General features: G+C 50.0%; 1 protein-coding gene across 9 annotated transcripts in view; it reads right to left on the bottom strand.

Annotated features, from left to right (window-relative positions):
- NCOR2 (nuclear receptor corepressor 2) overlaps positions 1-13,372 on the bottom strand; it is a 229,749-nt gene that overhangs the window by 152,198 nt on the left and 64,179 nt on the right. For all 9 annotated transcript variants that reach the window (XM_068208356.1, XM_068208364.1, XM_068208365.1 and 6 more), the window contains exon 2: positions 6,479-6,690. In XM_068208356.1, the coding sequence (XP_068064457.1) occupies positions 6,479-6,583 (105 nt within the window). In that variant the 5' untranslated portion in view covers positions 6,584-6,690. The remainder of the gene's footprint in view (positions 1-6,478; positions 6,691-13,372) is intronic.

The raw sequence follows: 13,372 nt of genomic DNA, 5'->3' as shown, positions 1-13,372 counted from the left end.
CAGAGGTGTCACTGCATAAGGTCCAGACACAGCTCAGGCTGTGAGGGGGCCAGTGTGGCACACAACCCACCATGCTCAGCCTTCCCAGCCCAAAGGAACCATCCTCTGCTGCTGAAAGCCTCCTCTGAAGTGCAAAGGAGGTGATTATTGATCCAAACAGGTTGTCCACAAGCACAATGCTGTCTGCCCAACTTCCTCCCTAAAATCCTGTGAGGAGCTCACTGCAGGTTTAAGAAAAAAGTATCAACAACATAAACTAAACAATAACTCCTCCACAATCAGCTCTCCTACTGAAGATAAGGTCAGTAATAAAAACCTGGCTGAATACATGCATGTTTATCTTGCCTACAGGGATGCAACATGTGCTGAAAAGACAAATGCCCTTATTGTTCCCAGACAGTCTCATTGCCATCCGTCTCTCAGAAGCTGCTGACTTGGCCTTTTGTTTTAGGAGGTGACCACAGTGCGCGTGGCCCCTCGTTGGAAGGCACCAATTCCTGCTGCCGTCCCTGCAACCAAGGCCACGACTGCTGCCAGCATGGATGGCATCTGTACCAGCTGCACAGCACTGCACCCTTCTCGATGCCCTCTCCCACCTCTCCAGCAAAGCAGGGCTGTCAGCAGTGCCTGGCTGCCCTGTCTGAATGCGCCATTCATGGAGAAGTCACGTCTCGGTGAGGACAGCTCTCAGCTGTTGTGGCTTCCCGGTCATCTGACCGGTGCCGGGTGCTGGAGCCAGCTGCCAGCCCTCTCCCCAGCAGCCAGAGGTGCCCACAGAGCAGCAGCACATCCACTACAGTGCTGCTTTTCAGCCTCTCCCCATCACAAGACTTTTTGTCCCAGTCGCATCCAGGCGCCTTTGAGTCGGGAATGACCCGTCTGCCCTTCCTCCAGCCCCCACGCCTGGTGCTGTGCTTCCTGAAGCCATGAACACACACCCAGGGTGAGCAGCTCTCTTCACGCAACCCAAGCTTTCTGCCATAAAAGGCACCAGGTTATTTAGCTCATCATCACGTCTCTTCTGTAGCACAGGCCCCCACCACCGCCTACCACACCTGCTCCCATACAACACCCAGAGTTTATCTGTAGGTCCACGTAGGACCCTTTCAGCTTTCCATGTCCCCTACTCTCTCCGACTCTTCCTTACACCTCCACAGTAAATCCTTCACTTGCTCAGTATTTTGAATAAATGTTGTGACAATGACAACCAGCAAGAGTCCCCAGTCTTGCAGAAGGTGCCCCCAGGGGCTGGTGGGGCAGTGCAATCAGTCAGGCCTGAAGCACAGGAAAAGGCTCCAAAAGTGGCTATAGTGCCTTTGCCAAACCACATAAACAGTGGAAGTTCTTTCTTCCCCTGTGGATTTACAATCATGAGATCAACCAAAAGCAAAGCATCACCTTCTGCATCAAATCACGTCCAAAAAGAAGATTAGGGAGCAACCACAGAAGTTTACTGTATCTTGAAGTAAAATAAGTGTTTTGGATAAAGGCTGTATCCTAGGGAAAACAAGATTTAAATACAAACTGTTGTAAGCCAACTTCTTCCCAGCAATGGGAGGGAGACCCTAGGGCAGGGAATTAGGTGTCCTGTTCTTTCAACTCCATGCTCTCCCAGTCCCAGAGCAGAAAGCCAATTTTCCGAAATCCACCGCTGAGCTGCTCAGAGCTAATGCAATCTGTCACTGGAAAGGTCCTCAAGAGAGATAGAGCTGAGTTCTTGTGACAGACCTGATCAGAGTCAGTATTTCCACGGTATGTCTTGTATTTTCAGGTCATTCCTTAAAACATTAGCTGGAGCCAAGCAGGCAGAATTCAGGATTCCTCTCTCTCAGCAGGTAGCAGGAGGCTGTTCTTTGTGCTCGGAGGTGGTGCACCATAAACTCTTCCATTTCTCTGGTTCCTGGACCACTGACACAGACCAGCATTTTGCTCCCAGGAGAAAAAAGTGTGAATAACTACTCCAAGGAAAACCACCACAGCAGCAGTAAGGCACGGTACAGTTCCCCTGTGCAGGCTTACCTGGTGCTGCTGTGCCACACTGACCATGTCACCGCGGAGAGGAGCGAGCTCCTGCCATCCCCGGAGCCTGCTCCTGACAGCACCTTCCACAGCAGGACACTGCATTTTACTGGCCCTGCTCAAACTGCTGGGAGGAGGAGTCTGGGCAGGGAAGGCACTCCATTCCCCCCAGGCCACTTTTTGGCTTGGACACCAAATCAACACGCAAGTTTGCACCAACCTCTTGTCTCTGGCTCACACAGACAAGGAAGTTATTTATCATGGGCCAAAGCAAACGAGCGATGGGGCTCGGACGCTCCTGCACAAGGGCTGTGTTGAGAATGGGGAGCTTAATGAAGGAACTGCTGAGCTGCTCCCAGGCAGGAGAGGTGGCACGGGAAAAGCATAACGGTCTCAAAGCTGGAGCACAGGAGTTGAGGAGGGCTTAAGCTCAGTTTTCCATCCCAGATGAAGCTGTGTGCAAGGAATGGGGGCAAACAGCAGGAAGGAGGCAAAATGAGCCTCTTGTTTGGTAGGGAGGGAAAAATGCTCACAAAGGGGAATTCAAGTGATGATGGAGCACCAATTTCATATGAATGTGTACACACCCCATTCCTACCAATCCCTAATCCTGTTTAGCATCTCTAGTACATAAAACACTTAAAGCACCCCAAAAGCAGAAGCTGTTTTATCACAGAGGCTGCTGCTTGAGGACACCTTGTGTGCCCTGACCCCCAGCATCTCCAGCACCTGATACCACCCTCCTGGAAAGCCCAGCCTGCATCCAAAGCCACACCATTCCTGCTCTGAAATGTCAGGGCACTAACAGGAGCAGGAAGGCTGGTAAGGAGGTCACAGCAAGAAAATGGGTTCACACAGGAGGAAATGACAGGAACCCTTCTTTTCCCAGGGAATATTGATCATGAAGAGGTTTTATAAAGAAAGGAGGGCATGCACTACACAGGAAAATTGATCTGTTTACAGAAAATATCTGCAGGTTGCCTGAAAATGAATATCCTTCATGCGAAAGTTTCCTTTGAGAGAGCATGAACTTTGGACACATTAGAAGGTTAAGAGCGTAAGTAATGTGTTTTTTCACCTTTAGCTAAAGGTCACGGAGCATTCAAACAATTCCTCTGTTTCCAAGCTGAACATGACAGAAGTCAACTGCGCACCCCAACATTACAGCTAATGAATATGGAAAACAGAAATGTCTTCCCTGCACTTTGGCCAAGAACCACTCTGTGCCCTTAAGAAGAAACTGCTGATTATTGGAGATTTTAGTTTTACCTCAAGAAAGTCAAACAAACCAGAACCTTTTCACCAAGCTTCCTTCTTCCTGTTAAAAGCACGCTGACTTGTCAAAGCTTTTTGCAAGTCATTGTCTCCTAAGACAGAATTAAATTCAGGGTCATTATAAAATTTTGCACCCTTTTCACCCAGCCTTCCCATCAGCTGTTGGGACCAGCGAGGAGGAAGACATCTGAGTGTGTTGCTTACCCTGTGGAAGCAGCCGTTTGCTGCGTCAGCCATTGGAGAGAGCTCAGTCTGGGTCAGACCCACGGGTTCACAGCCCTGCCCAAAGCTGGCAACCAAGAGTGAAACCAGACAACAAACATCCTCACTCAACCAGTACTGGATCTTCCCTGCCAGCTCCAAACTCAGCAGTAGCTCGTGGAACATGCTGCTAGGAGGAGGTGCCCATATGCACAAAGCATATTTCTGTTTGTTTACTTGAAATACACTTTTTCCCCCCCATTTTGTTGGATATTCCCTTAGGCTTTATGTGATGGTAGAAGAAAAATCCCTCAGACTTCTTCCACTGCCTCCTGCCCCTTCACAACATCTCCTCTCACTTGCCTCATCTGTGAAATCAAACAGCTGCAATCCTTTAAATCACTTTTCATAAAGTGTCTCCAAGCCTAAAATAATGTCACGGCTCATTTCTGAGCTCAGCATTCCTGCCGCGCCGCATTTCCCTGGGTGCGACCGTCACAGTTGAGCTGTGATTATTTATTTATATTATAATAGCATTTGCAGCCCTGCTGTGCTCAGCCCCGCACACGCGCCCAGGAGGTGACCCAGGGCGTTTCCACCACCAGGATAAGGATCCCTGAGCTGACGAATTCCCAGTTCTCAGGAAAGGATGTCTTGGAACGCAACAAACCAGAACCAAAATTTAATTAGATGCAAGACATGTTAGTGTCGGGCTGGTTTTGGCCTCTCTTGGTTTCTTCCAAACAAGCTCTCACTGTGCAAACACACCCCATGACAAAACTGACCTGGCCAAGACATGCAAGCAAATACCGCTGACTTTTAATATTAAACAGTGCAGCAACTTCAAAGGAACTGGGCTCTCCTCTCCCAAGCAATCCCACCAGAGATCTGCTCCAGCCCCAGAGCCATGGCCAGGTTCCAGCTCACGGCGCCGCCGAGCAAGAGACACGTGTTTGTGAACAGCTGAGAGCGGCGGGGCAGATCATGCAGGGACACGCTCCCAGAAACACTCTGCCTACCCTCCCAGCACAGGCAAGGTGCGTCCGTTTGTGTGGGGCTGGCACGCTTCTGCCCAGAGGAGTCTTCTGGCTTTCCATCCAAAAAAATCTCAGCTCGGACCTCTCCTGCATCCAGACACCCAGAAGGTATCACATAGCTCTGGGTGATTACATGCGCCTGTACAAACAGCCTCTAGAAATGAACGCCAGCAGCTTCTTCCAACATTAATACAACAGAACAAAACCAGCGTTCACTGCAGGCTGCAGAAACCCCCAGCTCCAGCCCACTGCAAACAACTGCTCTGCTCATCCTGCTCTTGCAGCACTAAGGGGAAGAAAGCAGTTGGGATTTTGCAGGAGACAAGAGCTCAGCACCCCAAGGACAGGAGCCATTCACACTCTCTTTAAAATCTGTCTCCACACTGCAGGTTGAGGTTCCTTTGGTTTGCTTTTAAACCACAGTCTTGCAACAACTGCAGATCCTGCTCACCTGGTCACATCTTCCTCCCGCTTGGGTTTCCTATAAAAAGGAGAACTGGGATTTTCTTTTTGAGACAAATGCTCTTGGTTATGTTCCAGCCCCCAAACAAACACGCTCACAGTGATGGAAGCAAAGCTCCCATAAATCGAACCAGGTCAGCGTGTCTCATAGCCAGGATGAAAAGCTTCTTTGTGCAGCAGCACGCAGGCCCCGAGCGATGTAGATGAGCCAGCAAATGCAGCCAAGAGCCCGTCCCGCGCCCTCCTTAACGTTTCTATTTCAAAGCCTTTCCAATCTCCAGGTCTGCTCCTTGTGCCACTCAGCTGAAGCCAGGCAAAGAGGGCAAATGAGGGAATGTCAGCCCTCCACTGGCATTTCATGGGTTTCCAGGCTCTCAAGTTGAACAATAAAAACAGCACAGATTGAATTTGACCATTCAGTAGCTGTGACTGTCAAAATAACCCCCAGACAAAGTCTTCTCCCTGACTTATGTTTCAGGCACCTTCCACCTCACTGTGATCCACCAAGAGGCAGCTCAAAGACCCTTGGAAGTGTGAGCCATACTCCAGCACCTAATAAGATTCCTTTAAGCAGCCTGAGCTGACTAAAGCTGTTCCACTAAGAAGAGTTTCCTCCGTTAAGGGCTTAAACTGAAAACATTCACTCATCCTAGATGAGCAAACACAGGCATGAGTGAGACAGCACAGAAAGGAGAGGCTGGATCCAGGTGAATTAACCTCTGTGAGTTCTGGTATTCAACAAGACAGAGCCCAAAAAAAAAAAATCATCTTCAGCTTATAACTTGATCCAAGAAGAGAAAAGATTACAGGTCAAGACTAAGAGGGGGGGAAAGAGGGGGAAGGATAAAATGGAAAGCTCAGCAGCTCAGTTATGTTCTTGCTCCCCAGGAGAGCTGCATAAAGAGAGGCAGGTCTGCTAACAGAAGGCAGGAGGCAGCTTCATTCTCAGCAGTTTGCCTGGGAACCAGGAGAGCTCTCCTGCAGGTGTGAGGAGCAAGGAATGGGCTCACTGCTTCCCAGTGAGCCCACATGTAGAAGAGGATGGTCCTTCCCTTGTGATTCAGTGCCAAGGAAAGGCCACATGGAAGAAGGCTGGAGGGCATGTGCTCCTGCTCCACAAGAACTGTAAAACCTTCCCCTTTGCCCCCAGGCTCGATGCACCCAATCAAGGGTGCTCTTGCCAGGAGGACAAACAGACACAGGTGCTCAGAAATGATGAGCCAGAGCCCATGAGCACCACCACAGCAAGTGCTTAGGAAAAGGCTGGAAAGGGAGAGAAAAACTGAAAGCGCCATATGGAGAAACAAAAGAGGATCCCATGAGAGAGGAACAATGAAATCCTGTACCACAGGCACGGAAATGGTCTGATTTCTCTGTAAAAGCCGCATCCGAGACCGGCGCAGCTGAACCACTGCCCCGGCGCTGGGGACACCCACGTGGCTCCCACCCTGCCAGCGGCTAGGGCAGGAAAGCCTTGGCCTTACCGCATGCGGTCGGGCAATCTGCACCGGGTAGGACATGGCGTGCGGGGGGTAGCGCGGCTCGGCCGCGCGCCAGCTCTGCGTCACGGGCTGCGTGGAGCCAGACATGGCCGAAGAGCAGGCGCGGCCGCGGCTGCTTCCAAATCACCAGCGAAGGATTAGGAGAGCCGAGAGCTCCTCTTCATCGCGTGGCTGCTTTCCACGTCGCGCAGTAGCTGGAAGGAAGCGGGAAAGCAGCAGGTTAAAATTCAGTCAGCCGCAGTCCTGTGACACAACCGAGCATCGGGCCTTGAGCTGTCACCAAAATCTCACTGCCCTCGCAATTCCCCAGCAGCCCCGTTTTCCATCTGGCAAACCCCACTGCTAAGTTTCTTCTGTACACTACTCCTGTCACAGGAGTCCAAATGTAAGATTTTCCCAAATTTATCCCACCCCGTTTCCCCAGAAAGCCTTCACCCACCGCCAGCAGGACCAGGAAGCCAAACTGCCAGCTATTTCTTTGGGTCCTGTTGATCTCTAAGTCTCTTGGAGATGGGTATTTTTTCTGCATGGTGACTCAGTTTCCAAAAACACAGTCTAGAGTTTTGGCATTTCAACACAAAGCCCAAAAAGGCACGAGGTCCCTCCCCAGCCCATCCCTTTCAACATCCACACTCTCACATGTCAGTGCTCTTCCTTCCAAGCTGTGGCCACTTCTGCAGCCCTCTGAGGTAAGCCCTGATCTAATGGCAGGAGGGACACCAGGCACTGACCTCACCTGCAGCTGTGTCCATCCATAAGCTACAATAAAACCCAGGACTAAAGCATGTCACACACCTTCAGTGCCACCTGGACCAGCCCTCCTGATAGGGCCAGAGTGCCAGAGAACACACCACAGCCCCGAGGGTATTTTCACAAACACCCCCTCACCCAGCTTAACTCCTCAACCACCTGCTGCAATTCCTTTAGCAGCTGCAACAAAATCAGGAAAACCAACAAAGTGGCAAGGTGCCTCCTGGCCCCAAGGGGAGATTTACAAGTTACTGATTTTTTTATAGATACTTCACACTGTTTGCTCGGCGATGGTTTTAAGCCTCCTGTTTTTTTGTCTGGATTACAGTGAAAAAGTAACAAAGGTCTAAATGCTGCCCTTCATCGCTGTCAGTGTGAGGTGCATTAACTATTATTCTCAAATTAACAGCTAGTTACACAAGCATAAATTGCCACTGCTGCCTGCCGGGTCAGGGATGTTACCAGGACTGATCCCAAGCAGGGATCAGCTCCCTGGGACCCATTCTCCATCCCAGCCAGTGCTGTGCACGCTCGCACACCTCCTCCCCAGTGCAGGTATGTGTTTTGTATGGATTTGTGCGAGGTTTTTGGCGGTATCAAACTCTTCCAGCAGCACACCAGAGCAGCAAAGGAAACTTCCAGTGCTCCCGGGAGCCTCTCCCCACACTTGTGGTCTCTGTGCATGGGGAGCACAGCCAGCCCCAGCCAACGCAATTTCAACTGAAACAGCAGTTGGCATGCACAAAAACCAAAAAGGGGGTGGGAAAGCTGGGAGAAAAAAAATAAAAAAGAAAGAGGAAGCTTTTCTTTTTCTATTTCTTTTCCCTCCTGCGAGACCACAGATGAGCCCGTGCTGATAAACCCCTCGCTATCTGCTGCAGGCAGGCACAGGGCTGCCTCACTGGTTTGCCAGCAGCCACGCAGCCTCGCGGCCAGAAATGAACCAAACCAAGCAACGGTGCCTGGCAGCCAGGCACCACAGGCGGCCAGTGGAAGGCAGCCCAGGGAGGCCCTCTCACCCAGAGGTCCAATCTTAGAGAAATTATCTTCTCAGCAAATCCCCATGAAGCTCAAGGATGACAGACACACAAAAAGACATCACCACGCTCCTGATGGGGGTCAGGTGAGTCTCTCTGAATAAGGTATTTTACCAAGTGACAAATGGAAAAAGACAAGGTTTAGCTCTCCAGGCAGGGGTGCAAAGGGACAACCAGGTCCCTCCTGCTTTCAGCTCACTCCCTGCACAAGAGCTGGGATTCCCCCCAGATATCCCAGCTGAGCCCCAGGGCACCTTACCTGCCAGCAGCCTGACCCTCATCCCAGATGAGACAGCCTCTCCACGCAAGAGCTTGGCGTGCTCAGTGCAATCCACCCCGGGCAGGAAAGCCCCTGTGCACGGGGGAATTCAGAGGCACCCAGAACAGGCGTGTTTCTACTTCCAGTATGACTGTCCCACTTCCCCTCCTGCTTCCGACTGGATGGGATTTTGATCGCCCATTCCCACCCTAAGCTGGGGGCTGTGCCAGGAGCACACGGTTCAAAACCTGCCGTGCTCACCCTCCCAGGAAACACCAGCACCCTCCCAGGAGACACCTTGAGCTCTCCTGCAGCCCAGATCTAGGGGCAAACCCTCCCAGCAGCTGCCAAGGACATGTGCACAGGGCTCTCAAGGGCTCTGAAAGCTCAGTGGGATCTGCAGTAATTTAAGGTACTTTCCCAATAACAGATTCAAACTCAGACATCTTGGCTTATGGCCACCTACAAGTTAATTAGCACACGTAAAAAAAATTATATATATACACACACACACACACAGAGACCCCAACCCAGAGTCCATGGCAGCTTTCAGCAAGCCAAGGCTTCCTGGAAGCACAGCAGGTAGACCTGACCATGCTGAGGCAGCTGTCTACAGTAAAATAAATAGGATGATTTTTTCTTTAACTCTTCAGATCAGCAGTTCAGCTTAAAACACGGCACCAGGTGCAAAGCCACGTGGTATCGAACTCTAAAACAGTTTAAAAGCTTTTTTGCCTTGGTCTGTGCAACTAAAGAAAGTTAACTGTCTACTAGGGGAATATAGACACAGGATGAAAATACAGGGGGCCAGCAAAACCATCCTGCACCAAGGCACAGTGTCTGTGAGCTGTGTCCTGCAGTAATCACAAGCTAGCAGCAGCACAAAAGGATTTTTCCTCAACAAGGGCAGCAAACCACCTCTGCCTCTATTGAGGCTTCTTGTTAGAAGCCCTGGGAAGACAAAAAGTAAAAATCACGTGGTCCTTGCAGGCAGGAGAGAAGCACTGCCCATGCATTTCCACATCTGCAACCAGCAGGTCACCAGCAAGATCCCAGCACAAGGCCAAGGTCCTGGATGTTTCTACCACAGTAGGACTGGGCTGGAGCCAAAGGTCACCAAAGCACTGGGGCAGCTCCACAGATGCTTCAGATCACACCTCAGGTCCCATTTTTACACTCCATGTGCCCAGCCCAGCACTGCTCTGGGGAGGAGGGTCCATGACCAGCAGGCAAAAGGGCTATGGGTGTTCCCACTGGGGAGGAAAGTGGGGGCACATCTTGCAGGGCATGCACTGGTGCCCTTCTCTGGGTGCAGCTGGGACACCACCAGGACACCTATTGCCAGCAAAAGACACTGGGGTGCCCCCTCCTCCAAAACTCTATTAATAATTTTTAAGAGAGGAACACAAACAATAGGAACAGATTAATGGAAGTAAGAGAGAGAGTACAGCCAGGCTCTTTAAATCTTTAAAATCAAACTGTTTAGTTCTTACTTTCTCAACTGATTTTGATGAAGAACAGACATTGTCTCACAGGAAAGGTATTTCCCCCCCCCAGTTAGAGTCTCCATCTGAGACTGTTTTACCCACAGACCTGCATTAGCCATTACAGCACTAGGTACTAGGAGATTTATGGTCTCTGATTAGGAACAGGAGAAAGCTGGAGGTTATCACCACAACCAGAATCAGGGCTACAACATGAACCTGCGGAGGAGGCGAGTGCCTATGGAACCTCCTGTACCTGTTTATTTTCACCTGCTGAAAGACTCACAGGATTCTGCCCCACTGCTAAAGCCTTCAAAACTCCCCCATCCTCCCCCTGCCACCACCCTGCTCTCCTGTTTCTCCTCCTCACGTGCCATTTACCATCTAAAATTGTTTCCCCAACACCTGTTCTCCCAACTCACACCACAAAAGCACACTACAAGCCACAGCAAGTCGCCGCAGGCTGGCCCACATGCCAAGGAGCTCTGCCCCAGCGCCAGCCAGCTCCAGGCAGTGTCCCCCAGCCTGTGCTAATGGGGTGCACAGCACCAGGCCAAGCACATTCACATCCAAAGGAGGGGCACAGAGGAGTCCACAACACCCTGCAGCCACCCCTGGATTCCCAGCCCACAGCACCTGGGCACAGGGCTGTACAGCTCCATCGTGGACCATCACTGCAGCTCCCTACCACAGCAAAGCCTACACTGATACAGGCAGGTCCCTGCTAAAACCCTGCAGGTCTAAAATAAGGGGTTTGCAATTAAATCCAGCTGCAAAAAAAAAAAAAAAAAAAATTAATTAACATCATTCAACACACTTGTTGTTCTTCAAAGTTAGAGACAACCTTTCTGATTTGTTCTGGACTCCTCAGGGAGAGCAGGAATCCCAAGCGAGGTCCCTGGCTTGACTGGTACAACACAAATGTGGGCCAGTTGCTGTAATTACCCCATGCCTTACTTCATCTATCTGAAAGGTGAGAACAACAAGACACTCCCAGCTCACAGAAAATACTGGTTCGTCTGTTCTCAGAGGAGATCTAAAGATCCCAATGAAAACACATGGCTCAAGTTCAAAACACACTTTTTTTTTTTTTTTAAGCAAGGACATGCTGAAATAAGATTAACAGAATATTTTGTTTCCTAAGTCCAGAGTAATGTTACTCAACTTGTGGTCTACGGACCTCGGATGATCTACAGAAGACGTTAAGAGGCAGCCCACAAAATGCCTGCCATACCCCTTATTAAAAGGCAAAAACTAGTCCCACCACACCATGCAGACATGGCAAATAAGAGAAATGCTGTTGGCACTTACCAGTGCATTTAACTGAAGAGTATTGACAACAAAGCTTATATTTAATTACATTAAATGATGCAGTTTTTGGGAAAAACAACAAAGTCATCTTTCATCAAATGCTAAACACACGACAATTTTCCTCTTCAAACAAGAAATAAAAGGTATATATCCTCCAGTCAACTGGTGTATTTTCAAATAAAAGTTAAGGGAGACCTTTGTAATGCTGCTTAATTAATACCAAGCTGTAACATCCACCTCCAAGAGTCCAACCAACCACAATGCCTAAAACAATCCCAGCACCCAGTTGTGTGTGGCACAGCAGAGTGCATTGTTTGTCGGCCTCTGCCCCACTGACGTGCAGCTCTAGATCAAAACCAGACCTGAAAAGCAGCTAAGAGATTTATTCACTCTTGCTTTAAAGGACTAGTGGAAGCAGAAATAATTTAGATGCGATGAAAATGGGTAGAGAGCTGTTCCTAAGAAATGCACCACAACATAACGTTAATGGATTTGTCTAATCAATATGTGCATGAAATTTTCTTGGAAGACAGTTGACATTATACACAAATATTTGTATGTACTGTATCTATGAAGTCCTTTCAAGAGGAAAGCAGGCTGTCTGACACAAATTTAGGGCTCTATTCAGAACAACAAAGATAACAATGTCAATGTCTGCAGCCCGGGAATCCACAGTTCAATCACAGCAGAGCACAGAGGTTTTACATTAACATTGCAGCACGCGGTCAACAGGAAAGATCAGGCATATCCTGAGCTCTGTGGCATGAAGGAGAGGTTATTTCAACCCCAGGGATCAAGGCTTGCACCTGCATGTGATCCTAAAACATTTTCCTTGCTTTGGAGGAGTACAGAAGTCAAGCCAGACTGGCAGCACCCTGCACATGATGGTCAGACCCTGCAGCTCCTCAGCTGCTCCTCCAACATCAGTACCCAAAACAGCTCTTGTCCCATTCCCCAGCTCACCCGCTGGCAGAGCTCTCCTCCCTCTTCTCTTTTGTCCAAATGACTTCTGAACTAGATTCCGTCCTTGCCTGACCAACGGTGCGGATGCACAAGCAATTATGGCAGCAGATCTGGGGGAAGAAGGGACCTTGCAGCAGCACCACAGAGCTGCTCAGGGCAGTGTTGCCTCTGTAAGAAGGTACAAGCAGTCCCTAAGGCCATGGAGGGGATGACAGAAGCTCAGGAGTCTCTCATGCTGGTTTGCTGTCTCACAGCTGCAATCAGGCTGCAACAGCTCTCCCAGCCACGGCATGGCTCCACACAGAACCGGTTCCAGCCCCTGATGAAAGATGACTTCTCTGCCCTGCTCCTATCACTGCCCAAAGCCGCAAAGCAGGATTGGCCACTTGCATTTCTCCGTTTCAATCTTTCCAAGCTATTTTGGGCATGGGACCCATGTTTAGCTCTGCCCCAAGATAACCTTTGCCAGCATTTGTGTACAGATCTTGGCACCGCGGCGGCACGGAGCAAGGTCAGAGCGCTGGATTTTGCCAGCCCCATTCCCAGTAGTGTTTCAAAAAGCAGGTTTGCCAGGCCAGCTGCTCCCAGCCTGATGCTTCTGGAAAGGACATGCTGACTGTGCACTGTGATTCCTGTCCCTGACAGCCCTTGCTCAGACCCCAACCCACAGCAGGAGAACCCGATTCCCCAAGAGCCGATGAGACACCTGCGCACCCGCCCAGCACTCCTCCTCACCAGGGGAGCACTTGCAGGAGATTTCACATGCTTTAAATACATCTCAGCCCTCAGCAGAGGGGCTGCAATTGACCTTGTGATGGTTCCCAGAGGGACATGTATGTGCTTAAAAGAACAAGACTGACCCATTTCTCTTTGCAGGAGGACTTGGCCATCACTCCCCAGCTGCAGGGACATTGTCTTATTAAAATGCACAAGCCACACACCAAGTGCCTGCCTGGCCATGCCTCCAGCCTCAGGCCAGCATCAACATGGCCAGTCTGAGTCTTTGCTTTTCAAATCCAATCCTAAAGTGCTTCTTTTCCTTTAGTCTCCCAACTCCCATTGTTGGATTCCC

Source organism: Anomalospiza imberbis, chromosome 18 (genome assembly GCF_031753505.1).
Source record: "Anomalospiza imberbis isolate Cuckoo-Finch-1a 21T00152 chromosome 18, ASM3175350v1, whole genome shotgun sequence".
Taxonomy (NCBI): Eukaryota; Metazoa; Chordata; class Aves; order Passeriformes; family Viduidae; genus Anomalospiza; species Anomalospiza imberbis.
This window is presented reverse-complemented; position numbering and strand designations above follow the sequence as displayed.